We start from the raw sequence: 26,077 nt of genomic DNA on the forward strand, positions 1-26,077 counted from the left end.
CCCCCCCTGAAGGGAAACATACGGTGTATATTTTTTGTCAGTTGCAGAATATATTGAGATCTTGCTCTCATGTCTTCCATTGAGAAACAATAAAGGGACACGTTCACATCTGCTTTTTTCACTTATTGCCTTTTACTCCCCTTTATTGATGAAAGCTATATTAGTTACGTGTATAACAAATTTCTTCATTATTCTTTTTAGACATGTAATTTTTTTAGCCAAATATGTATTCTATTGTAATATACTTTATTCTACTTTTGAATGTTATCATGAGAACCAGGCTGACAGCACCCAGAGCAGAGTCATGAATTTATATGTAGCATTTTAGAAATATTTTACTATATGAAGGTCACGCTGCTTAATTCACATTGCACACAACAGCAATAATATATAAACCATATCGAATACATACAACCCTAAAGTAAGAAGAATAAAATACTTCTTGGATAACTAATGGAAGGTAATTAGTTGTGTACATCAGGAAAGATGCACTTAATAGGGAATTCTAGCCAAAGTTATTTTCTAAAATGTCATATAGACATGTCGGTAAATGGTAATTAGTGCGGGCCCATATGCTCAGACCAGCACTGCTTTTCCAAATGAATGAGTTACTGGTTGATTTTCGTCAGTTCACATTTCTGTCACAATATCCTATTCCAGATTATAATTTAAAGGGCAACAATGATAAAACATTTAAAAATGAGTCGAAAGGTATTCATCATTTTTATCTAACTTCTTTCATTTTTTCATTGCTGTAACCAAATGAATATTATCTTTAGAAAGAAGGTAGTAAATATACTTTGCCCCAAGGGTACAACCAATCCATTATCTCCAAGCTTTATGTAAAAAACAGTTTGTTCATTGGCATCGCTTATTATATTGTTTGTGGTTTTACACTATGCACTTGTACTATGTATTTTACTATTGCATTTAGATCTACATATGCCACAGTGCTGTATAGCATTTGTCACCACTCACTGAATTTCTTAGGGAACACAATCTAAATTTCAATTAACCTTCGATACCAGAATGTTGTTGTGTGAAGAATCAAATGCAAACCCAACCCTTAAAGATGCACTCCCATTAAAGTTTTTATACTCTTAATACATTGCAATCATCGTATTATATAGCACAGTGTATTTACAATTGCTCATTTTGCCTTTGTACCCAGTTAATTCTTCTCTTTTCCATTAGGTCTATGACATCACATGATTAAAAACAGACTAGTTGAATTCCAAGTTCTATATAGAAATAGGAAGTCTCTTTTTCCTGCATGTGTCATCCAACTCTTCAACTCCTGATGCAGCTGATCTGCTCCACCCCTCCCTGCCAGGGGCTTTGCAGTGATGTAGAATTGTAATTCTAAGTATAATAATAATTCCTGTGTCTACATAGAGCTTAGAAGCATTCAGCTGGTCAGTTTTTAATTATGTGATTTTATTGACCTAATGGAAAAGAGAAGAATTAACTGTGTAGAAGGGCAAAATGTGCAATTGTGAGTACACAGTGCTATCATAATATGTAATAGTAAAATAAGTAGTAAAATGTGTAATATAAGTAATATGATGACAGCAATATATTAAGAGTAAAAAAAAAATAATGGGTGTATGTCTTCAAGTCTGTTTTGAACTAAGTGCCTCAATACTGCTAAGCAAAAGTTTAACAATGGAGTCACCATGCTACTAACATAGAAGGAAACCAATATAAACAATGCTACAATAATTATGTGGATATACAAGAAATATGAAGAACATTGAGATAAATATGGCCCTCTTCTGTTAAAGTTGAGTTTTGCTCAACTGACTACAACCTATGAGAAATTATGTAATGGTTGTCATGTATATTAAAGAAAAAGACAGTGAACATACTAAGGAAAATACAAAGACGTGTTCTAACAGCAGAGTGAAGTACGGCGGTACATGTAGGCAAAAATGTAAATTATAGCAACAACGTCAGACCAAAACTAAAGATTACAACTGATCTAAATTAGCATAAAATATCTGAATTATACTCCAGTGTTAACAGTCCTGATATTACACAGGTTGTTCAGTGACAACCACTAGGACCCTAAAGGGCATGTCACACTAAGAGATATCGCTAGCAATATCGCTATAACTTGTGACGTTATAGCGATATTGCTAGCGATATCGCTGTGTGTGATACTTACCTACAACCCACTCCCCCGCTGGTTATCGCTGATCGTGCGAGAACGTCCTGGACTGTTTCTCGTCATCAGTTTCCTGCGGCGCTTCCTGCTGTGACGATGAGCGACGCGTGGAGCCGGGCGGGAGGACGCAGGATCGCCTGGTGTGACAGGTAAGTAGCGACCCCCGTCCCCAGCGATGTCGCTGGTGAGATCTGCCTCTGTGGCAGCTCACTAGCGACCACTTAGTGATGCACCAGCGATCCTGACTGCGTCATATCGCTGGTCGAGATCACTGGCGCATCGCTAAGTGTGACAGTACCTTAACCGATCAACAGAACGGGGAACTTTAATTCCCATTAGAATAAAGTGGCAGAGTGCATGCTCAGCAGCTGCTCCATCCATTCTCTGAGGGGTGTTGAACGCTTCACTTTTCTGGAAGCCCCATACAGGATGGATGGAGTGGGATTGGGCGTCTCACCTGCCACTCTATATTGTAACAGGATAAAAATTGCCGATTGGTGTGGACATCACCGTTGGGTCAGCCACCAATTAACAAATTATCACATTTCCATTGGATAGGTGATAACTTGCTTTCACTGCATAGCCGCTTTAAGTCAAATAAGAAGCAGCTATTGTATAAGCAGCTTGTTAGACATTTCTAATGCCACCTTGCCCAGATAGTTCTTTTATAATTTAAACTGAAAATTAAGTATATTGTATCTGCTAAATATATTGTGCTTTATACATTTTTACACCTACCTCCACATTTTTTTAAAAGTGCTTGGAAAATGAAGCTAAACTAAAAAGATTAGTTAAAAGTGCCAAATGTATAACAGATATGAAACTTCTTTTCATTAAATATGGTGTAAATGTATGCCACTAATGAAGTGGAAAAAATGTGTCTAGCAAGAGAAATGTTTCTAACATGAGCAGCAAGTTGCTCTAAAATTATCTCACTTAGCTCAAAAATATCTCCGATTCACAGGTCTCCAAAGAAAAATTTTTCAAGAGCTGTTTTGGGTATTCCACGTAATCTTTATGTTTTTGAGTGCGCTGAACCCGAAAATGACCTCCGTTTTGTCATAGGACATCACGTTTTCTGACAATTTAAGTAACTATGTTAAATAAGACAATACCTCAAAATAAATGAAAATAGACTCATAAAATTAATTTTTTATTACAAATGTTTCATGAAAATCATTTTTTTAACTGCAATGAGCTCACTAACACACACTAAAATTGATTCTTCTTCCCTGTGAGGCTTCTCTTGGTACATTTACGCTTGTGAGTAGCATCTGTAATGTCTCTCTGAAGCGTCCAACAGTAGTCTGCCATCATTGTAATGCTCCATCTTCCCTGGTATCTTCGTTCCATCTCTTTAATGTCCTGGTGGAATCGTTCTCCTTGCTCTTCACTCACAGCTCCCAAATTTTCAGGAAAGTTGTCAAGGTGGTAATGGAGGAAATGCACTTTCAAACTCATCAGGCAACCTAAAGCTTGAAATGCTTTCAGCATTCATCCGACGATTTTTTTGTAGTCAGGGTCTTTATTATTGCCTAAAAATTTCTCTACGACCTCTTTAAATGCAATCCACCCTTCTTTTTGAGGATGCGTCATGGTATTGATAAAATCTTGATCAGCTATAAGCCTTCTAATGTCTTGTCCGATGAACACACCTTCTTTCAATTTTGCCTCCGAGAGGCCTGGAAACTTGGTGACCAAGTAATTGAAGCATTCTCTATCTTTTGGAAGTGATTTTATGAATTGCTTCATCAATCCCAATTTGATGTGGAGAGGTGGTAGAAGAACTTTATGGGGAGGAACCAAAGTTTCTCAGAGGACATTTTTTTCACCAACTGTGAGCACCCTCGGCTGCCAATTTTTCTTGGTCCAGTGATTTTGTCCGTCTCGACTGTCCCATAGACAGAAAACAAGGGTACTTGGTATACCCAGCTTGTTGCCCAAGCAGCATGCACAAGACTTTCAAATCCCCGCACACTTGCCAACCGTGGTCTTCATATTTAAGTTTACGAAGAACCAATTCCAAGTTCTCGTAGGTTTTCTTGAGGTTTCCGGAATGACCTACAGGGATGGAAGCATAAAAACCACCGTTGTGGAGTAAAACTGCTTTGAGACTTCTTTTTGAAGAATCTATAAAAAGACGCCATTGCGCTGAATCATATTGGATTTTGAATTGACCCATCAAACCTTCAACATCGATGCAATAAACCAACTTATCTTCCTGGGCAAAGTAAGGAACGAACTCGTCTTCACGATGTCTGAACCATGAAAAAGACACTCTTGGCAACAATAAATTCTTGCTTTTGAGCCTTGATCCGAGTAACTCAGCGGCATCTTTGGGAAGATTCAAGTCTCTTACCAAATCATTCATCTCCTCCTGGGAAAACAATTTTGGTCTGGTATCATCATCAAAGTCAGAGCTTGAGTCATCATCTGGTTCAGGTATGACTCCACCTTCATCAGAGCTAGTTATCTCTTCCAAGGTAGCAGGGGCCCTGGGTACTGGTATATCTGTGCCATGGGGGATGGGACGAATTGCTGAGTGAATATTGGGGTATGAAATGGAATGCTTCCATTTTGAATTATACCCTTTCACATCACATGAACAAAAGTAAAAAATCGACACTATGGTTCTTTTGCTCTCGCCATACCATAGGAATCCCATAACAGAAAGCTTTTTTCTTACCCTTGAACCAATTTCGGAGGTCCTCAACACACCGTTTGCACACTTTATAAGGCGCCCAAGCTTTATCTTGATCTCCAAGCTTTGGTCCGAAATATGCGAAGTATACTTTTTTCACAAAGTCTGTAATATTCAGCTGTTGCTTCAACACTATATTCACCACAAATGTAACAGAAACTGTCAGGCGAATTAATACACTTCCGCTGAGCCATAATGCTAATTTTGGGAAACACGGTTGAATATGACGAGCTAACACGAACTGAGATTAAAAAGTGTGAACAGCCGAGAACCAAGATAAAACAATTGAAACAAGCCCGGGCATGTCAGAGCCCGCTCGTTCAGCTTGCAACATGTTGATGCTGGTTTCATTAGCTCACTCTGCAAGTTCTTTTCTTTGAAAGTTATTTTTTTTGGCATTGTATATCTTCAATGCATTAATGTGAATTAATAGTAATTTTGACTTTCAAAACCCTAAGATAAAAAAAAAAAAAATTGAGAAAAATTTACTAAATTTGAAGAGAATTTTGCATTTTGTGGCAAATCCTGACGTCCAGGATTTTTTTCAATTTTTTTTTCGCTTTCAGCACACCAACATGGAAATTAGATGAAAATAATCAAAGATCTTTTTAGTCGCAGACCTATGGATGTGGACGGGATTATATAAATCATCAAATATCTCAACTTAAGAAATGTGATCATTTTAGAAAATATTTCACAGTGCCTACAACTCCAAATCCAAAAAAGTTGAGAAGCTGTGTAAAATGTATAGAAAACAAGAATACAATATGACTTGGGAATCTCTTATTGTCATATTTTATTGAAAACATGGAAACATGTCTGACTTTGATCTTCTGATTGATTTGTGTTCTATTTAATTTGAAAAAAGTAACTTATTTAGAAATTTATGGCAGTAAGATATTTCAAAAATATCGGGACAGGGTCATGTCTACCATTGCATAGCATCTCCTCTTCTTGTCTGTCAATGTTTGGGAAGAGAATAGGCCAATAGCTTGAGTTTTGGGAGTGAAATCTTGTCCCATTATTGCCTGATGTAGTCCTTGGCCTTCTTTACTAGATTTTTAAAAATGCACCAAATGTTTTCTATTGGTGAAAAATCTGGACTGCAATTGGCCATTTCAGCACCCAAACTCTTCTTCTCAAAAGCCATGCAATTTGATGCAGAAGTGCAGGCTTTTGAACTGTGACCTATTAAACTAGATGATCCAACTCCTCTGGAGTCCACAGGAAACAGCTGTACTTTCCATAAAGAATTTAAAATTTTGATTCATCTGACCACAGAATAGTTTTCCATTTTGCCTAGGTACATTTTAAATTAGCTTGTCCCACAGAAGATAACAGTGTTCCTTGTTTGTGTTGATATATGACGTCTTCGTTGAATGATAGAACTTTAACTTGCATTAATGGATTTCATGGCAAACTGTGTTTTTACAGACAATGAGTTTTGCAAGTATACCTGATCTCAAGCAGTGATTTGTACAATCATATCATACAGATTTTTAATGCAGTGCCTCCTTAGCTCACAAGCATCTAATATGCATACACACTTTAAGCCTTGCCCCTTGTGGACATGGGTTTCTCCAGAATCTCTGAATCTTTTGATGACATTATGTACTATTGTGAGATATTCGAAGCCTTTCCAATTTTACGTTGAAAAACATTTTTTTTTATGAAATTGTTCCACAATTGTTAGACGCTGTTGTGCTGTTGTTCACACAATTCTGAACCTCTGACCAACTTTGCTTCTGAGAGACTCTGCCTTTCTAACATTCTCTTTTTATACAAGTCAAGTGACTTAGTTGAAAACTGACCCTCTAGCAGTTTTTCATTAGAACCACATATTTTTCAAGCCTTTTCTTACCCTGTTACAATATTTTTGATGTGTGTTGCTGACATAAATTTTAAATGATTTAATTTTTTTCAAATGAAATGGAAAAATGTCTAACTTTCACCTTCTGACATTACTTCTATGTTCTATTGTGAATAAAATATGGCTCTAACAGACTAATAGATTTTCAAACCATTGCATTCTTGTTTGCTTTACAATTTACACAGAGTGCCAACTTTTTTGGGGGAATTGGGACCGGATATTACAAGTAACGATAGCTAATGGGAATATAGCTTTTGCAGCAGTTAAAGTATCTTATTCATTTAACAATATTCTTGTCTCATTTCTAGCTGTAGCAACTACTTAATTTTTGGGAAAACATTTTAAGGTTTCCTGGAGACAAAGACAATAAAATACATTCAGCCCATATTCTAGAAAGGACATGAGAAAAGTTCTACCCATTCATTAATGACAATATCAATGATTCACTGACTGCTTAATGAAAACAACAAGTTGAGAACTGCTTTAAACACTGCTGTTTATCACCATATTTTCATTAGATGCCACAGATTTAATTTATGAATAAGAATATAAATAAACCACACTTACCTTGAGATGTCTGCGTTTCTATAAATTTTTTAATCAAAGCATCAGTAGTTTGAGTGTAGAGGCTGAGGGCATATTTCAGTGATTGTAGGTCTTGGCTCTTCTCCAGGAAATTCTTCTTTAACCCACTTCCCCCAGCATGAAAGTATTGCTGCAGCAAAAAAAAAGTAATAGCTGATGTTAGCAGTGCAAGATATCTTTTAGAAAAGTAATTTATCTAATAATAAATAGTTACACAAGTAATGTAATCTTAGAAGGGTTGCCCATCTTTAGGAGAGGTTATCAACATCAGATTGGTGGCAGTCTGACATCCGTCAATGCCACAGATTGGCTGTGGCAAAGGATAAATGTAGCAGTGCACAGACCTGAGCACCATAGCTCCATACACTATTAAGCGGCCACTGTTGGCTTACATAATAAGTTAAAAGGAACCTGTCAGCTGATGCATGCTGCCCAAACTGTGGGCAACACATATCAGCCCCTGGCTGTGCCATCACAGCCATGTATGCTTCACTGTGAAACACTGCAGCGTTTCAAAGAAAAACATACTTTTAATCAGCTCCTGGGACCTAGACGCACAAGTGATTAGTCGTACAGACGGGTCCCTGGCAGCTGACACTGACCGACAAGCCTTTTTATATATGCGCACATATCCCCGAAAGAGATAAAAAGTATGTGTGTCTCTGAAATGCCGCAGTGTTTCAGAGACAATCATACATGGCTGAGATCCCTTTAACATCCTGGAAGAAATGTCATCGCCAAGCCAATACATTTAAGCCATTTGAAGAGCATGATAATAGGGCCACAAGTGCACAAATTGAAATGTAAAAATTATGCACCTCTCAATTATAGATATCAAGACAGTTCAGAAGAAAAAACAAAAGTGCCACAAAGGGGGATATTGAGTGCCAAAAAAGATAGGTAAACATGTCTGAATGTTCAACTTTAGAACTTGTGCATGTTAAGTCAAAGCTTCTATATGAACTTAAATGAACAGGATTCAGTTCCAGCAGCAGTTCTTCCAAGGTATTTGCCACAGGATTCAATGTTCTCATCATGGGTACAATCGAGGTATTATTCACAAAGGAAAAATAGAAGAGCTGAAAAACTCCTGGACCAGCGTTTGGATAGGGAAATGAAATGAATTAACCCCTTAGTGACAGAGACATTTTGCAGCTTAATGACCAGGCCAATTTTTACAATTCTCACCACTGTCACTTTATGAGGTTATACAGTAACTCTGGAACGCTTTAACGGATCCCACTGATTCTGAGATTGTTTTTTTCATGACATATTTTACTTCATGTTAGTGGTAACATTTCTTCTATATGACTTGTGTTTAGTTATGAAAAAAACGGAAATTTTGCAGTTTTCAAACTTTAAATTTTTATGCCCTTAAATCAGAGAGATATGTCACACAAATTTCTTAATAAATAACATTTCCCACATGTCTACTTTACATCAGCACAATTTTGGAAACCAATTTTTTTTCCTAGGAAGCTATAAGGGTTAAAAGTTGACAAGCAATTTCTCATTTTTACAATAAAATTTACAAAACCATTTTTTTAGTGATCACATAATATTTAAAGTCATTTTGAGGGGTGTACAAGACAGAAAATACCCAAAGGTGACACCATTCTAAAAACTGGACCTCTCAAGGTAATAAAAACCACATTCAAGAAGTTTATTAACCCTTTACGTGCGTCACAGGAACTGAAGCAATGTGGAAGGAAAAAATTAACATTTAACTTTTTTTTGCAAAAAATTTACTTCAGAACCAATTTTTTTATTTTAACAAGTGTTAAAAGAGAAAATGAACCACAATATTTGCTGTGCAATTTCTCCTGAATACGCCGATACCACACATGTTGGGGTAAACCACTTTTTGGGAGCATAGCAGAGCTCGCAAGGGAAGGAGCGCCGTTTGACTTTTTCAATGCAGAATTGGCTGGAATTGAGATCGGACACCATGTTGCATTTTGAGAGCCCCTGATGTGCCTAAACAGTGCAAACCCCCCAACAAGTGACCCCATTTTGGAAACTAGACCCCTTAAGGAACTTATCTAGATATGTGGTGAGCACTTTGAACCTCCAAGTGCTTCACAGAAGTTTATAACGTAGAGCCGTGAAAATAAAAAATCATTTTTTAGCCACAAAAATGATCTTTTTGTCCTTAAATGTTTATTTTTACAAGGGTTGCAGGGGCAATTAGTTGTTGTGCAATTTGCCTGAGTACGCCCATACCCCATATGTGAGGGTAAACCACTGTTTGGGCGCACAGCAGAGCTCAAAAGGGAAGGAGCATCGTTTGACTTTTTCAATGCAAAATTGGCTGGATTTGAGATTGGACGCCATGTCGCGTTTCGAGAGCCCCTGATGTGCCTAAACAGTGGAAAAAAAAACACAATTGACACCGTTTTGGAAACTAGACCCCTTAAGGAACTTATCTAGATGTGTGGTGAGCACTTTGAACCCATAAAAGTTGTGCAATTTGTCCTGAGTACACCGATACCGGGGGAAACCACTGTTTGTGCGCATGGGAGAGCTCGGAAGGGAAGGAGCGCCATTTTGGAATGCAGACTTTGATGGAATGTTCTGCGGACATCATGTTGCATTTGCAGGACCCCTGATGTGCCTAAACAGTAGAAACCACCCACAAGTGACCCCATTTTGGAAACTAGACCCCCCAGGTAGCTTATCTAGATGTGTTGTGAGCACTTTGAACCCCCAAGTGCTTACAGAAGTTTATAAACGCAGAGCCGTGAAAATAAAAAATCTTTTCTTTTCCACAAAAGTGATTTTTTAGCCCCAATTTTTTTTATTTTCCCAAGGGTAACAGGAGAAATTAGACCCCCAAATTTGGTATATAGTGGAAACCCCTTAATTCTAGCTCCAATGCTAACCCCAACACACCCCTAACCCTAATCCCAACCCTAACCCCAACCCTAACCCTAATGCTAATCCATAACCCTAACCCATAACCCTAATCCTAACCCTATTTTCAACCCTAATTCTATCACTAAACCTAATTCTAACCCTAACCCTAATTCCAACCCTAACCCTAATTCTAACCCTAACCCTAATGGAAAAATGAAAATATATTTTCTTTATATCATTATATTTCCCTAACTAAGGGGGTGATAAAGGGGGGTTATTTACTATTTTTTTTATTTTGATCACTGTGATAGGGTTTATCACAGTGATCAAAATGTACATTGAATGAATGAATGGAATCTGCCTGCCGACAGATTCGGCGGGCGCACTGCGCATGCACCCACCATTTTATTCCCGGACAAAGATGGCGGTGCCCACTGGAGGAGTCAGGAGGGCCCGAGGACCACCGGGAGGTACCCTATTTCTCTCTCCTCTGATGTACGATCACATCAGAGGAAAGAGAAATAAAATGCAAAATTGCAGCTTTTTTTGCAGTCACAGTTATACGGTTAATAACGGAGATCGCAAAAGCGGGGTCAGTAAAAACCGACCTGAATCATTTTCTCTGGGGTCTTGGCTACCCCCCGCAGCAGCTGAGACCCTGGAGAAAATTCGACTCTGGGGGGCGCTATACACTTTCCCCACAGCGCCATGACTTAACGGCGCTGTGGTTTAAGTACCCTTAAATACCGCCGTTAAAAGGCGTATCGGCAGTTAAGGAGTTAAATTGCCTGAATTTGAGGAAAATCCCCTTCAAGCTGTCTATTTTTATCTAATTAAGGGTTTTTTCTCCAAAACGCGTTATAAATATTAGACAAACTATTTTCTTTACCTATCCAAGCACAGGTCCTTGATTTTTAGATCTTTTATTTGTCTTTTGCCAATAATACCATACATTGATTAGTTATACACATTTGGCACACAATCATTACATAACCAGTGTTAGACCTATATATGAAAAGCAAGAAAAGTGCCTTTGGAAACTTTTTTGAAAGGCAGAGAAAGTATTGGATCTAACTAAATACTATTTATTCTTTGAACTTACCAATGCTGCAAAGCCGAGAGCCCAGATAGACCCAGAAAGATCACATTGCAGGAGGGTTTGATTAAAAAAACACTTCCATTAATATTTTTGTCATTAAATTTATGCATATGTGTGTGTAATGTAGTGTGTGTATTAATATACTAGCTACCATTGCTCTCTACAGGATCCAGCAATGTTCTTCTCTTCTTCTCAGTGATGTCACCTCAATTCCATCAATCCGGCTCACTCTATGTTCTGTGTGTGGGCCAGAAGTCTCTTTTGCAATGAAAGCCTCGTTCTGATGCTCCACAGGCTTACATTGAAAAAGCTACTTCCGAATTACATAGAGTGGAGTGTGACCCGGACAGTCTGGAGAGCAGTGACATCACCGAGAAGAGGAGAAGAATGGTGTTGGACACTGGAGAGAGCAGCAGTAGATGACTATATTAACACATACACACTACACACCATACACATTTCATTAAAAAAATATTACTGTAATGGGAGAGCTTCTTTAAGCTTCATTGCTTTTGTCGTTAGTTTTCTGTGATAGTACTATCAAAATTTGTACTGTTTAAATGTAATTTTATCTTTTAACTATATAGCAATACACCTACAGTATCATTATATGATATAGTAATCAGCACAGTATGTTGGGCCTATGCACAAGAGATGAATATTTACTGTGCCTCAGTTTGGTTTCACTCCCAATGTTATTATGGGGCTCTGTAGACCTGTTAGTAATATCCTTACCATTTAGTTCAGATAAAATAAAAAATGATAGCCCTTCACTTCTAACAGAATATATTTTTACATAAAACACAAAACGGTTATTGTTAACAATACAAAGACCTTAGATTGTGTGGCTAGAGGATGCACTTGAGAAACACTTATAAAGTATCCATTTCTCACACAGACAGGCCTGGAAACAAAACCATAGAATGTCTTTGCTCAATCAAGTGTTTCTGTGACTGCATATAGAAGCTAATTCACAGATGTAAGGTATTTCTTATTGTTTGATTATTTGCATTGCTCTATAAGAAAGCTTATTTTTCTGCCGTAAAACTATATTATCAATATGTAGTAAAAAATGACAAGGAGTAAGTGTGCTAGTATACAGTGGCATGTAAAAGTTTGGGAAGCCTTGGTCAATATACCGTACATATATTACACAACTCTCTAAAGGTGCCCAAACTTTTGCATTAGCCCACTTTCCTTTTTCTAATTTTTAGAATGAAAAAATATATACTGTGTATATATATATATAATATATTGTATATATATGCTGTAAATATATATATACACACACAGTATATATATATATATATATATACACATATATATGTTTTGTTTTTTTCCATTTTAAAAATTGCAAAATGGAAAATGGGCCGATGCTAAAGTTTGGGCACCGCTAGAGACTTGTGTGCTCCGATCATTTTTACCAACCCTCTTTTTGACAACCAGCAAAGCTAAAGCAGACAGCTAGAGGTTAGCATTCTCAGAATAGTAAGGGGGCATGGATATTGGGCTCCCAGCCTAAAACAAGCATCCTGCAGCTGCCCCAGAAAAGACACATTAAATTCCTATTTTGCATCTGTTTTCTCTCAGAAAGGAAATGTAACATCAACTGTTATTCACTGTCCTATTAAGGGAATAGAAGAATCCAGGATATCTATAAACAGAAAGATAGTGAGGAAACACTTAGCTAACCTAAATGAATTCAAGTCTCCAGGTCCAGATGAATTACACCCCAGAGTACTGAAGGAGATAGCAGAAGAAATTTTTGAACCCCTCTCCATAATCTTTGAAAATTCTTGGAGAACAGGAGAAGAGCAAATGTTGTTCCTATCTTCAAAAAGGGGAAGAAGGTGGACCCAGGCAACTATAGGCCAGTGAGTCTGACTTCTATACCAGGAAAGATCTTTGAACAAATTATTAAACAACATGTATGTCAATACCTGGATAAGAATGAAGTGATTAAACAGAGTCAGCATGGGTTTGTAACTAATAAGTCATGTCAGACTAACTTAATTTCCTTCTATGACTGTATCACTGATTGGGTGGATCAAGGAAATGCTGTAGATATAGTATATCTTGACTTCAGCAAAGCATTTGACAAAGTCTCTCATACAATCCTTATTGAAAAAATGACTAAGTATGGAATGGACAAGGCAACTGTTAGGTGGATTCATAACTGGCTTAGTGATCGGACCCAAAGAGTGGTCGTAAATGGCTGCACATCCAGTTGGAAGAATGTCTCAAGTGGGGTACCACAGGGCTCTGTCCTGGGCCCTGTATTGTTCAACATCTTTATCAACGATTTAGATGAAGGAATTGAGGGTAAACTGATTAAATTTGCTGATGACACAAAGCTAGGAGGGATAGCTAATACTAGAGAAGAGAGAGAGAGGATTCAAAAAGATTTAAATAAACTGGAGAAGTGGGCAGCAACTAACAGAATGGTTTTTAACAGGGAGAAATGCAAAGTACTACATCTGGGCAATAAAAATGAAAAAAGCATATATAGAATGGGAGGAATAAGGCTAAGTGACAGCACATGTGAAAAAGACTTGGGTATACTAATAGATCACAGACTGAATATGAGTCAACAGTGTGATGCAGCAGCAAAAAAAGGCAAATGCAATTCTAGGATGTATTAACAGAAGCATACAGTCTAGATCACGTGAAGTCATTATTTCTCTCTACTCCTCTTTGGTCAGACCTCATCTGGAATAGTGTGTCCAGTTTTGGGCACCACATTTTAAAAAAGACATCAACAAACTGGAGCAAGTTCAGAAAAGAGCGACCAGAATGGTGACCGGTCTGCAAACCCTGTCTTATGAGGAAAGGTTGCAGGATTTGGGAATGTTTAGTTTGCAAAAGAGAAGACTGAGAGGAGACTTAATAGCTGTTTACAAATATCTAAACGGCTGTCACATTGTAGAAGGATCAACTTTATTCTCATTTGCACAAGGAAAGACTAGAAGCAATGGGATGAAACTGAATGGGAGGAGACACAGATTAGATATTAGAAAAAACTTTTTGACAGTTAGAGTGATCAATGAGTAGAACAGGCTGCCACGAGAAGTGGTGAGTTCTCCTTCAATGGAAGTCTTCAAACAGAGGCTGGTCAGACATCTGACTGGGATGATTTAGCGAATCCTGCTTTGAGCAGGGGGTTGGACCAGATGGCCCAGGAGGTCCCTTCCAACCCTACGATTCTATGATTCTATGATTCTATGATTCTACATCTATTAGATGCGCCAGTTCTGGCACTGTCATTACCATAATCATAAAGCACAACATTACATCATGGCCGAGAGTCAAAAATAAATACTCTCCCTAAATAACAACTCAAAAAGAATGAGTTATATGGACAACTCCAAACAATGAAACAAGCAAGAAAAAATGGAGCAATAAAGTCCCATGAGGCATAATAAAAATGTATCTGCCAAATTTTTTATTAGAAAAATTACATGAAATATAAAAATCAACAATACGTGCCTCAAGGGGCTGCGAGGCAAGGTGGGGGAGTCTCCCTTATGATATGGGTAAGCATGGATCAATGATTGAAGTAGGAGGGCTTACTGTTAGACTCCACGTTTTGGTACTGTGACTATTTCTCTGACTCTCATAAGCCATTGTGCTTTATGTTTGTATTCTCATTGTATACCTGCTTCCTTAGGATGAATTGTGTCTCCTCTTCCGACCCCTGCATACCTTCATGTCTCCTCCGTTTTACCTCCTGTTGTACGTACACTGTGTACATTCTATGTATTGTTGATTTTTTATATTTCATGTAATTTTTCTAATAAAAAATTTGGCAGATACATTTTTTTATGCCTCATGGGACATTATTGCTCCATTTTTCTTGCTCAGTTCTGGCACTCTGCCTGGTACTTCCCACTTGCTCTGGTGCGGTGGCAAGTGGGGTAATAGGTTTGGTTTGATGTCATCTGTTTTATGGCCACTGACATCAAGTCCAGAGGTTAATAATGGAGAGTTGTCTATAAGAAGCCCTAATTACTAACCCTATAGTTAGATCGTAAAAAAAAAACACAGCAAGAATAAAATCCTTTATTGAAATAATGACACAGACTCTTTTATTTAAAATAAAAAAGCACACTTATACTCACCTTTACACCCAAGTCACTAAAGTCCATGTTACCTGTAAAACACAGCAAATAATAAACAACTATAATACCTTTATGCCTAATCCACCGATGCCCATGTCCCTTGTAGAAGAAGAAAAAAAATAAACAACCATATCCCTCACCTGACCGATGTGAAGATAATTCATATCTATCCCACAAAGATATGAATGATTTGGATAGTTGTCACATCAGTGATGCAACCACTTATCTATTCCAGCTGGCTCACATTGAGATAGGAGAGTAAACACACTCCTGCAGTGTGTAACTCTGAGCTCCTCTGAGAAGGGTCACCACAGTTCATAGCTGATAACCTCGCTTATGGCACCACTTGCTGCGGGAGAATGGACACTAGGTGTTCAGTACGGACCCCAAACTTTACTGTTCGGGTTAGCCCATTTCTAACCGAGAAGATACATTTCTCTGGTTTGACAAATAATTTATTGTCTTTGAGCATCAGTAAGACCTGCCTAACATGTACATGATGTGACTCAGAGTCAGGTGAATAAATTAATATGTCATCAATATAAAGCACAACAAATGTACCTGCAAGTTGACTAAAATGTCATTTACAAGGTGCTGAAAGATGACATCAAAAGGTTTTCATTGTGTCCCTCATGTGTTTTGAAGGCCGTCTTCAACTCATCTCCCTCCCTAATTCAAATGAGATTATACACCCCCTGTGATCCAGTTTAGAAAACCATTTTGCACCTATGATCTCGTTAAAGAGGTCCGGGTTGAGAGAGAGAGATAACATGTAATCATGACCGTCATCTGATTAAATTTGCTATAATCTATGCAGGGGCATAACCCCCCTGTCTTTTTCCTTGACAAAGAAAATCCTGCACTGCAACAGGTGATGAAGTTCTGATATAGCCCTTTGCTAGACTTTCAGCAATATAGTCCTTCGTGGCCTGCCTTTCTAGACCAGAGATATTATATAGCCTGCTTTTTGGCAGCTTGGCCCCAGGTATAAAATTAATGGCGAAATCATAAGGATGATGGGGAGGAAGTTCTAGACACCTCTCTTCTGAAAACACATCCCCGAAGTCAGACAGGTATTCAGGCAGAGATTGTTTACCCACCCTGGCTAGCCGGGTGACCAAGCAGTCCTTGACACTTCTCGCTCCACTTTACCACCTCCCAATCTGCCAGTTTACAAAAGGATTGTGCAGCATAAGCCAAGGTAGTCCAAGAACCACAGGAGAGGGCAAACCTTCTTACACACAATATATAATAGTCAATAAATTCTGAGTGCATGGCCCCTATCTGTAGATGCAACACTTGAGCTACCTGAAAATACCCCTGGCTCAAGGGAGCAGAGTCAATGGTGATTATGGTTATTGGTCTAGACAGCTTATGCGATTTCAGGCCCTGGACAGGGCGAACCTAGCATCGATCAAATTAAACCCTGCCCACTGTCCAGAAAGGCTGAAATAACCACCTTATTTTTGCCCAGATAAAATTACCCACAGAGAAAAAAATATGTACACCAAGGTTGCCAACCTCCCCACAACCAGGGCTCCTTATTTTTCCGGAGGCTGTTTACAGTGTGATAAGGAAGCGCGAGCACCCACAAAATTGCAATTTCCAGGACAGAAACAACACAAACCCCCTTTATGCCAAACTACAGTTGGATCAAAAGAATGAGTCGCCCCACCCAACTGCATGGGTTCCTCAGTTGACTCAGACCTAGGTTTCCTTGATCCCGGGCCCCCTGCAAATTGGAGTGTCTCTTTATGTCTCTGGCAAAGGTGGTGGTCCACACAGATAGCCAGAGACATGGCCGCCTCAAGAAAAAACAGAAAGCAAAGGCATCCTTCACCCTTACAGAAAACCCTTGACTGAACTAAGCTATGGAGCATGGGGTCATTCCACTTAGTGTTTGAGGACAACCTCCAAAACTCGGAGCAATACTCCTCCGCAGGCCAGTCTTCCTGCTGAAGTTGATGTAACATAGACTTGGCCAGGAAGTTGCGTCCGATCTGAGCCAATAAGTAATGTATTTGTTAAAAAGGGGAGACATCTGGCGTGGGGTTCCCTCTCTTAACCCCTTATTGACTGGTAAGCTTTCCCCTTTTTTCCAAATACACTAATTATTGGCTCAGATCGACTTGTACTTTGTTATGGGTATTATTAGGGGCACTTTTATCTGGTACCTTCTCATGGTATATGGACCTGCAGGAAATTGACAATTTTTGTCTTATAATGGGATCCATTACCAGGGAATTGGTGAGTACTTTTTGAGGGGGGTTTTACCCCTATATCTTTTTGTACGTTCCTGGAATCATGTTTCACTCCACTATTATGTATTTTAAAATGTGTTTTGGTCTTTAATAAATTTGTAATATGTTCTACCGTATACTCCAAGTTCTCTTGTTTTTAGGTGTCTGCGGTACATGTGGAAACTGTCACCACATGTACTGGAGATACTAAGGCATGAAGAGGGCCTAACATTAATTTTGACCAGGGGTGCGCAAACTTTTTATGTCACTATATGTGTGATCCTATAAACACATGCATGCCTAAGGCTACATTCAGCTGATGAGCTTTTGGTGAGTTTTCGATGTTGCAGATTTTTTTGCACCATTTCTGCACCAGTAATGTAAATTTAGGTTACTGTTTATACTCGTGTATAAGCTGAATTTTTCAGCAAATTTTTTTGTGCTGAAAACTCCCCACTCGGGTTATACATGGGTCATTGTCCAAAAAATGGAGAGGGAGCAGAAGAGCAGCGTGTCACAGGAGGCAGGAGTCGGCAGTTGCGGCTAAAGCCTGTGGCCTGTTGCTAAAGAGAAATGAATACTCACTGCAGTGGCAATGAATATTCAGTTCTCTTTTAGTGTGCACAGTTACAGCCGCAGTCTTCCTCCAGCTGCTGTGCTATCACGGGTGCCCGCTCGTTAAGGTAATGAATATTCACCTCTCTCCACTTCCCTAGGCATGGAGAGAGATGAATATTCATTCCCTTAATGAGAAGGGACATGTGATCGTGCGGCAGCAGGAGCTGCTGGCACCAGAACAAGATGCTGCAAGGGCACGCAGGGAAGGTAAGTAGGATTTTTTTAAGGTTTTTCTCATGGGGGCACCACATACAAGGATAGGGATGAGGAGCCATGCAGACAAGGATGATAATAAGGAGCCATGCAGACAAGGATGTGGATGAGGGGAAAATGCATAAACAACTTATTTTCGATTCAATAAGTTTTCACACTTTTTTATGGCAAAATTAGGTGCCTTGGCTTATACTCAGGTCGGATTATACATGAGTATATATGGTACTTGCATTTTTTCATTGCGTTTTTTACATGCACATTTTTGATGCTGTGATTTTTGCCTTTTGTTGATATTTCATATTTTAAATAAAGCTGCTTTATTTGATACTTCCTGTTATTTGGATTTGACAAAACTGTACTGATACAGTCATGTGTGAATTACATGTGTTTTTGATCAGTTTCTGCGCTAAAAACACGTGTGTTTTTTACTTGCAGTTTTTATGATTCAAATGCAAGTCTAAGGGGAAAATCTCATAAAACTCAGTGTGCTTGCAAGAGAAATTGACATGTTGCGGGTTTGAAACATGCACCTAAGGTCAGTTTACACTGAGGAAAAAAAAGCACAGAGAGTAAGAGATTTCTATAAATCCCATACACTTTTCTGCATTTTTAAAGCTTCATAAAGATGCAATATCAAAAGCTCACAAAAAACTACTCAATATTTTTTGTATTAACTCCTTAACATCCAATGATGGGCATAGCCCATAATTGGACATCTCCCCTGCTTTGATGAGGGCTCTGGCGGTGAGCCCGCATCAAAGCTGAGACATGTCAGCTGTTTTGAACAGCTGACATGTGCCCGCAGTAGGAGCAGGTGGAATCGTGATCCACCTGCGTCTATTAACTAGTTAAACACCACTATCAAACGCTGACAGCGGCATTTAACAAGCGCGCATCGCTGACCCCGTCACATGATCAGGAGTCAGCGATGCGTTGACATAAGAACTAGAGGTCTCCTGGAGACCTCTATGGTTGTTTATGCTGCATTGCTATGAGCGCCACCCGATGGTCGGTGCTCATTGCAATGCTGTAATTCAGCTACATATAGGCGATCTGCTCATTGCCTATATGTATCAGAGCCAGTCAAGTAAGGGATGCTTCAAGCCTCCCATGGAGGCTATTGAAGCATGCCAAAATTAAGAAAAAGATTTAAAAAATATGAAAAAATATATAAAAGTTTAAATCACCCCCTTTTGCCCCATTCAAAATAAAACAATTAAAAAAAATCACACATGCACATATTAGGTGTCGCCACATTCAGAATCGCCCAATCTGTAAATAAGAAGCATTAACCCGATCGCTAAACGGCGTAGCGAGAAAAAAATTCAAATGCCAGAATTACGTTTTTTTGGTCGCTGTGACATTGCATTAAAATGCAATAACGGGCGATCAAAAGAACATTTCTGCACAAAGGTGGTATCATTAAAAATTTCAGCTCAGCCTGCAAAAAATAAGCCATCATTAGAGTTGAGCGACTTTTGGTTTTTTAGGGTCGAGTTTCGTTTCGTGAAACCCGACTTTTCCAAAAGTCGGGTCGAGCAAGATCGGCCGATTATAGGGAAAAGTCGGGGTCGTCCCGAAACACGAAACCCAATGTAAGTCAATGGGGAATAAAAGTCGGCAGTGAGAGGAGGACAGGAAACACACCTACAGTGCCCATTTGAATGCCAAAAGCATCAATTCTTCTTACTTAAGCTTGTCAACCTTAATTAACTTCATAATACAAGTTACGCACTGAAAAATGGGGGTTATTTGGCTAAAGTTGTGGGGGGGTAGGGCTGGCTCCAGGTTTTCATGTGCCCTGGGCGAAAGAGCGCCCCTTTAACACATACCACAACTCATCATGCTCCGATACGGCAGAGAAATAGCGGTATAGTACAATGGAAAATACCTCACTTTTTACATCTCATGACGAGGCCCATCTATTTCTCCATACAGAATCATTGGTCCCATATAATGTTTGAAACAGTATATGATGAGCTCCACATAATGCTACAGTATATGTTGGTCCCCATGGATGAAGCTCCACTGTCTTATGGGCCCAAATAATGCTCCAAACATAATGGGCCCCATTTGTAATGCTCTAGTGTATAATGGGCCCTGTAAATGCTGCTCCAGTGTCTGATGTCCACCTTTGGAATGTTCCAGTGTATGATTGGCCCCATCTATCATTCTCCAGAGTATAGTGCTCCCCAAAAATTGCTGTCCCAACATTGAAAACAATCAAATAAGTCTCCTCGCTAGGGAATCCCTGTACTAGTCTGGACTCCTCGTCGTCCCCATCTTCCATCTCACTGTACAGTATTTCAACCTTGCAAGTGCTGTGATGCTGAGCAAGCAGGGGGGGCCCACTCGTTGGCGACGGCACTGGCACAGGGCCCCTGATAGTACGGTGGTGTGTCTGATGGCGGGTGGGCCGAACCTGCACTTTCATCTGCAGCTTCCTCTTTGTCACCGTGTAAGATGGAACTGTATATGGGAAGGGTAACCTGAGTTTCATCAGGGTCAGATTCAGGCCGTGTAGCGTGCGAGGGGAATGTAGTGGTCTGGGTCAATGTACCAGCAGATTCATCGAGCAGTGGCTGGGCATCAGTGCACTTGTGTCGCCCCCAGGAGTACGGTCGCCACAGTGGCATTACCTTCCTACTAGGGAGTGTGATGTCATGCTTGGGAGCAATGAAGGATAGCAGGTTAACTGATTGGGCGGCGTTATTCCCACGAGTCATGACCCTCCAAACAGCGTTCATGAAGGCAAAGTGTTTGTTTTACGTGGGCAGTATGGTTGCAAAGTTGAACCTTAAAGGAATGTCCAGAAGGGCACCACCAGGAGTGGAGCCTACGGTTAAATTCGACTCCACCTGGGAAACCTCAACCATGCCAGCTACAGAAAAGATGCACACATTGCAAGCTTAATTCCGTTAACGAACGAGACTCCGTCATGCCCCGCGGTCCGAGTCCGGCTTACTAGAGGGACACGTGAGGCTCTGGCACATGAGATTGGCCAATAATTGGTGTGTCATGCCCTTACATGTCCGTGGCTGCATGTGCGCTACACTGAAAAGGCCAGCGTTTGTTGCTTACAGGTGCAGATAACCCGCTGAACAACGTTAGTGATGGGGATCACTGATTACAATTATTACCCGTGAACGATGATTTCCCAGTAAGTGCAGGTCAACCGCAGTTCCGGAATTAGGCCTAACCGTCATTCCTGAAAAAATGAAAAACCTACGTGTGCAAACCACAGGTGCTGTAGCTTGCTTAACAGCTCGCCAGCCGTTCTCACGACCAGTATGGATTACACGTGATTGCACAAAGGTGAGAAAGGGTACCGTATCCCCGGATAACATGTATGGATAGCGTACACATTCAAAATATATGTCTATACATCAGGAGGCAGGCTCAGACGGTGTTAGGCCCAGTAAGGCTTGCACGTGATTGCACAAAGGTGAGAAAGGGTACCGTATCCCCGGATAACATGTATGGATAGCGTACACATTCAAAATATATGTCTATACATCAGGAGGCAGGCTCAGACGGTGTTAGGCCCAGTATGGCTTGCACGTGATTGCACAAAGGTGAGAAAGGGTACCGTATCCCCAGATAACATGTATGGATACCATAGTGTACACATTCAAAATATATGTCTATACATCAGGAGGCAGGCTCAGACGGTGTTAGGCCCAGTATGGCTTGCACGTGATTGCACAAAGGTGAGAAAGGGTACCGTATCCCAGGATAACATGTATGGATAGCGTACACATTCAAAATATATGTCTATACATCAGGAGGCAGGCTCAGACGGTGTTAGGCCCAGTATGGCTTGCACGTGATTGCACAAAGGTGAGAAAGGGTACTGTATCCCCAGATAACATGTATGGATATTGTACACACTCAAAATATATGTCTATACATCAGGAGGCAGGCTCAGACGGTGTTAGGCCGAGTATGGCTTGCACGTGATTGCACAAAGGTGAGAAAGGGTACCGTATCCCCGGATAACATGTATGGATAGCGTACACATTCAAAATATATGTCTATACATCAGGAGGCAGGCTCAGACGGTGTTAGGCCCAGTATGGATTGCAAGTGATTGCACAAAGGTGAGAAAGGGTACCGTATCCCCAGATAACATGTATGGATAGCGTACACATTCAAAATATATGTCTATACATCAGGAGGCAGGCTCAGATGGTGTTAGGCCCAGCATGGATTGCACGTGATTGCACAAAGGTGAGAAAGGGTACCGTATCCCCGGATAACATGTATGGATTGCGTACACATTCAAAATATATGTCTATACATCAGGAGGCAGGCTCAGACGGTGTCAGGCACAGTATGGATTTGACGGCCCAGACTACACAGCGGAGGAGCAGGGAGAGGTAAAGATTGCAAATGCTGGGGCCCTGCCCAAGCAAGGGGGGCCCACTCGTGGGCGTCGGTACTGGCACTGGTCCCCTCATAGTACGGCGGTGTGTCTGACGGCGGGTGTGCACCACCACCGTCAGAGACACTTGATTGCACTATGAGGGACCCTGTGCCAGTGCCCAATCATGAGGATTTTGTTCAAAAAAGTGCCACACTGCACTCTTCCTACTTTGGCAGACATTTTACGGCCTAGCACGCTGTGATCTTTTGACCCTCTGGACAAGCTGTCCAGCAACTCTTTTGATTTTTGGAACCTGTCTTTGGAGTGCTCCGGGCCTGCCAGATAACAGCTGTTGTGATATCGATGTCTGCTGTGGATGCTCCTCATCTGAGCTATTGGAAGCAGCACCCTCTTCCCCCAATGGATGCCAATCTGGGTCAACAACTGGGTCATCCATCACCTCCTCTTCAATGTCATGTGCACCTTCCTCTGTGTCACCGTGTATGGTGGTATAGTGTGTGGGAAGGGGCACCTGATTCTCATCAGGGTCAGAATCTGGCTCTGTACACTGCGAGGACAATGTAGTGCTCTGAGTGAATGTACCAGCAGAATCATCTATCAGCAGCTGTGCATCAGTGCACTCCATGTCAGATTCATCTTGGCCTGGGTAATTCACCATTTCACTTGATAATCCAGGCATGGTATGTGAAAACAGCTCCATGGAGTAATCAGTAGTATGGCCTGCATCATCCTTCAATCTTGGTTGGGGTGAAGGACACAAGGAAAGGTGTGGTTCATGAACATGAGCCTCCAATGACGACTCAGTGCTTTTACTTTTTACAACTTCAGAAGAGGAGGCGATAGAGCTGGAGGCTGAGTCAGCAATGTAAGACAAAACTTTTTCCTGATGCTCTGGCTTTAAAAGCGGTTTGCCAACTCCTAGAAAACTAAGCCTTCGAAGCCTTATTGAGCCAGACGATGACGCAGGCTCAACACCTCCTGCATTCGGTCCTATTTTGCTCTTGCCACTACCATCAGATCCACCACCAACACCATCATTACCAGCTGCCAACCCCCGCCCAATTCCACGGCCTCTTCCACCAGCCTTCCTCATTTTTTGTAGAAATGTAGACAAAATCTAACAAACTATATAGTAATGTAAAACAAGGTACAAGGTGTCTATAGGACAGGGGAGATTTTGAATTTCTGCACACACTTGTGGACACTGGACACTTATGGATTGTGTGAGGCCCACTGAATATCAGAGCGCTATGTCACAGGCTCGATGGCACAGGTGTGAAAAAAGTGACTACAGGATCACAGAGATTTTGAATTTCTGCACACACTTGTGGACACTGGACACTTATGGATTGTGTGAGGCCCACTGAATATCAGAGCGCTATGTCACAGGCTCGATGGCACAGGTGTGAAAAAAGTGACTACAGGATCACAGAGATTTTGACTTTCTGCACACACTTGTGGACACTGGACACTTATGGATTGTGTGAGGCCCACTGAATATCAGAGCGCTATGTCACAGGCTCGATAGCACAGGTGTGAAAAAAGTGACTACAGGATAAGGGAGATTTTGAATTTCTGCACACACTAGTGGACACTGGACACTTTTGGATTGTGTGAGGCCCACTGAATATCAGAGCGCTATGTCACAGGCAGAAATTGGCTAGTGTATCACAAACTACAAGGTATATGTAGAATTGGGCAGAATAGGAATCTCCCTAGAGTGTAGGTCTGTAAGAACGGAACAAGTCCTCCACTTATCCTTCCACAGTGACACACAGATAGCTTCACTGTGGCCGTGATAACAGCCGTTACACGGTACTGAGAGGAGCGTGCACCTACACGGCTGTCCGGTATACGTAAAATTGTCAAGCTCCGTGTTTTTTAAGTATACGGACTGACACACGCTGTCTCTCTATAGTTTTGAATGTGATCAAACAGCAAATATATTTAACTGTTTGAAAGCTAGACAAAACTAGTAGGTGCAGGTCTGTAAGAACGGAACATGTCCTCGACTTATTCTCACAGAGTGACACACAGATAGCTTCACTGTGGCCATGATAACAGCCGTTACACGGTACTGAGAGGAGCGTGCACGTACACGGCTGTCCGGTGTACGTAAAATTGTCAAGCTCCGTGTTTTTTAAGTTTATGGACTGACACACACTGTCTCTCTATAGTTTTCAATATGATCAAACAGCAAATATATTTAACTGCTTGAAAGCTAGACAAAACTAGTAGGTGCAGGTCTGTAAGAATGGAACATGTCCTCGACTTATTCTCACAGAGTGACACACAGATAGCTTCACTGTGGCTGTGATAACAGCCGTTACACGGTACTGTGTGAGGAGCGTACACCGCTGTATGGTGTGAAAAAATGCACGCTCAGTACCTCAGCAGGACAAAAAAAAAAATTGGGATTGCTTTTAAAAAAGCAGTTTGCAGAGCAGTGGGTAAACAGCAATGCAGCTGTCAGGAAGCCTTAGAAGGCAGCCTAACAACCAACACCGCTGATCCACCACAATATAGCCTCCCCTTGCACTGCACACACAGTGACTGGTGTGTTGTACAGGCAAAATCGCTAGCAGCAGAAGCAGTTTTTTTTTCTTCTTCCCTGCCTAACGCTCTCCCTACAGAATCAGCAGCAGCAACCTCTCCCTATGCTAAGATCGGCAGAAGTAAGATGGCGGTCGGCGTGCACGCCCTTTTATAACCCCTGTGACGCCCACCAAAGCAAGCCAATCACTTGCATGCCCTTCTGAAAGATGGTGGTGACCCCTGCCTATGTCATCACGTTGCCCACAGTGTCCGTGGATCCTGATTGGCTGAAAAAGAGCGCAAAACAAACTTTTGAAACGCGACTTTGGCGCGTAAGTCGCCGACCTCGTGGCCGACCTCATCCTAGGGTCGGGTTTCGTTTCATGAAACCCGACTTTGCCAAAAGTCGGCAACTTTTGAAATTTTTCGACCTGTTTCGCTCAACTCTAGCCCTCATTCAACCTCAGATCACGAAAAATGTGGACGCTACGGGTCTCGGAAAATGGTGCATTTTTTTTTAACAAACTTTGGAATTTTTTTTCACCGCTTAGATAAAAGAGAACTTAGACAAGCTTGGTGTCTATGAACTCGTAATGACCTGGAGAATCATAATGGCAGGTCACTTTTAGCATTTAGTTAGCCTAGCAAAAAAAGCCAAGCAAAAAACAAATGAGGGATTGCACTTTTT

General features: G+C 40.7%; 1 protein-coding gene across 1 annotated transcript in view; it reads right to left on the reverse strand.

The window, feature by feature from the left end:
- UNC13C (unc-13 homolog C) overlaps positions 1 to 26,077 on the reverse strand; it is a 1,077,413-nt gene that overhangs the window by 91,553 nt on the left and 959,783 nt on the right. The window contains exon 31 of the mRNA XM_073568403.1: positions 7,306 to 7,453. Within this exon, the coding sequence (XP_073424504.1) occupies positions 7,306 to 7,453 (148 nt within the window). The remainder of the gene's footprint in view (positions 1 to 7,305; positions 7,454 to 26,077) is intronic.

This window comes from Dendrobates tinctorius, unplaced genomic scaffold, assembly GCF_039654945.1.
Source record: "Dendrobates tinctorius isolate UK_male_01 unplaced genomic scaffold, ASM3965494v1 ptg000022l, whole genome shotgun sequence".
In the NCBI taxonomy this organism is placed as follows: domain Eukaryota; kingdom Metazoa; phylum Chordata; class Amphibia; order Anura; family Dendrobatidae; genus Dendrobates; species Dendrobates tinctorius.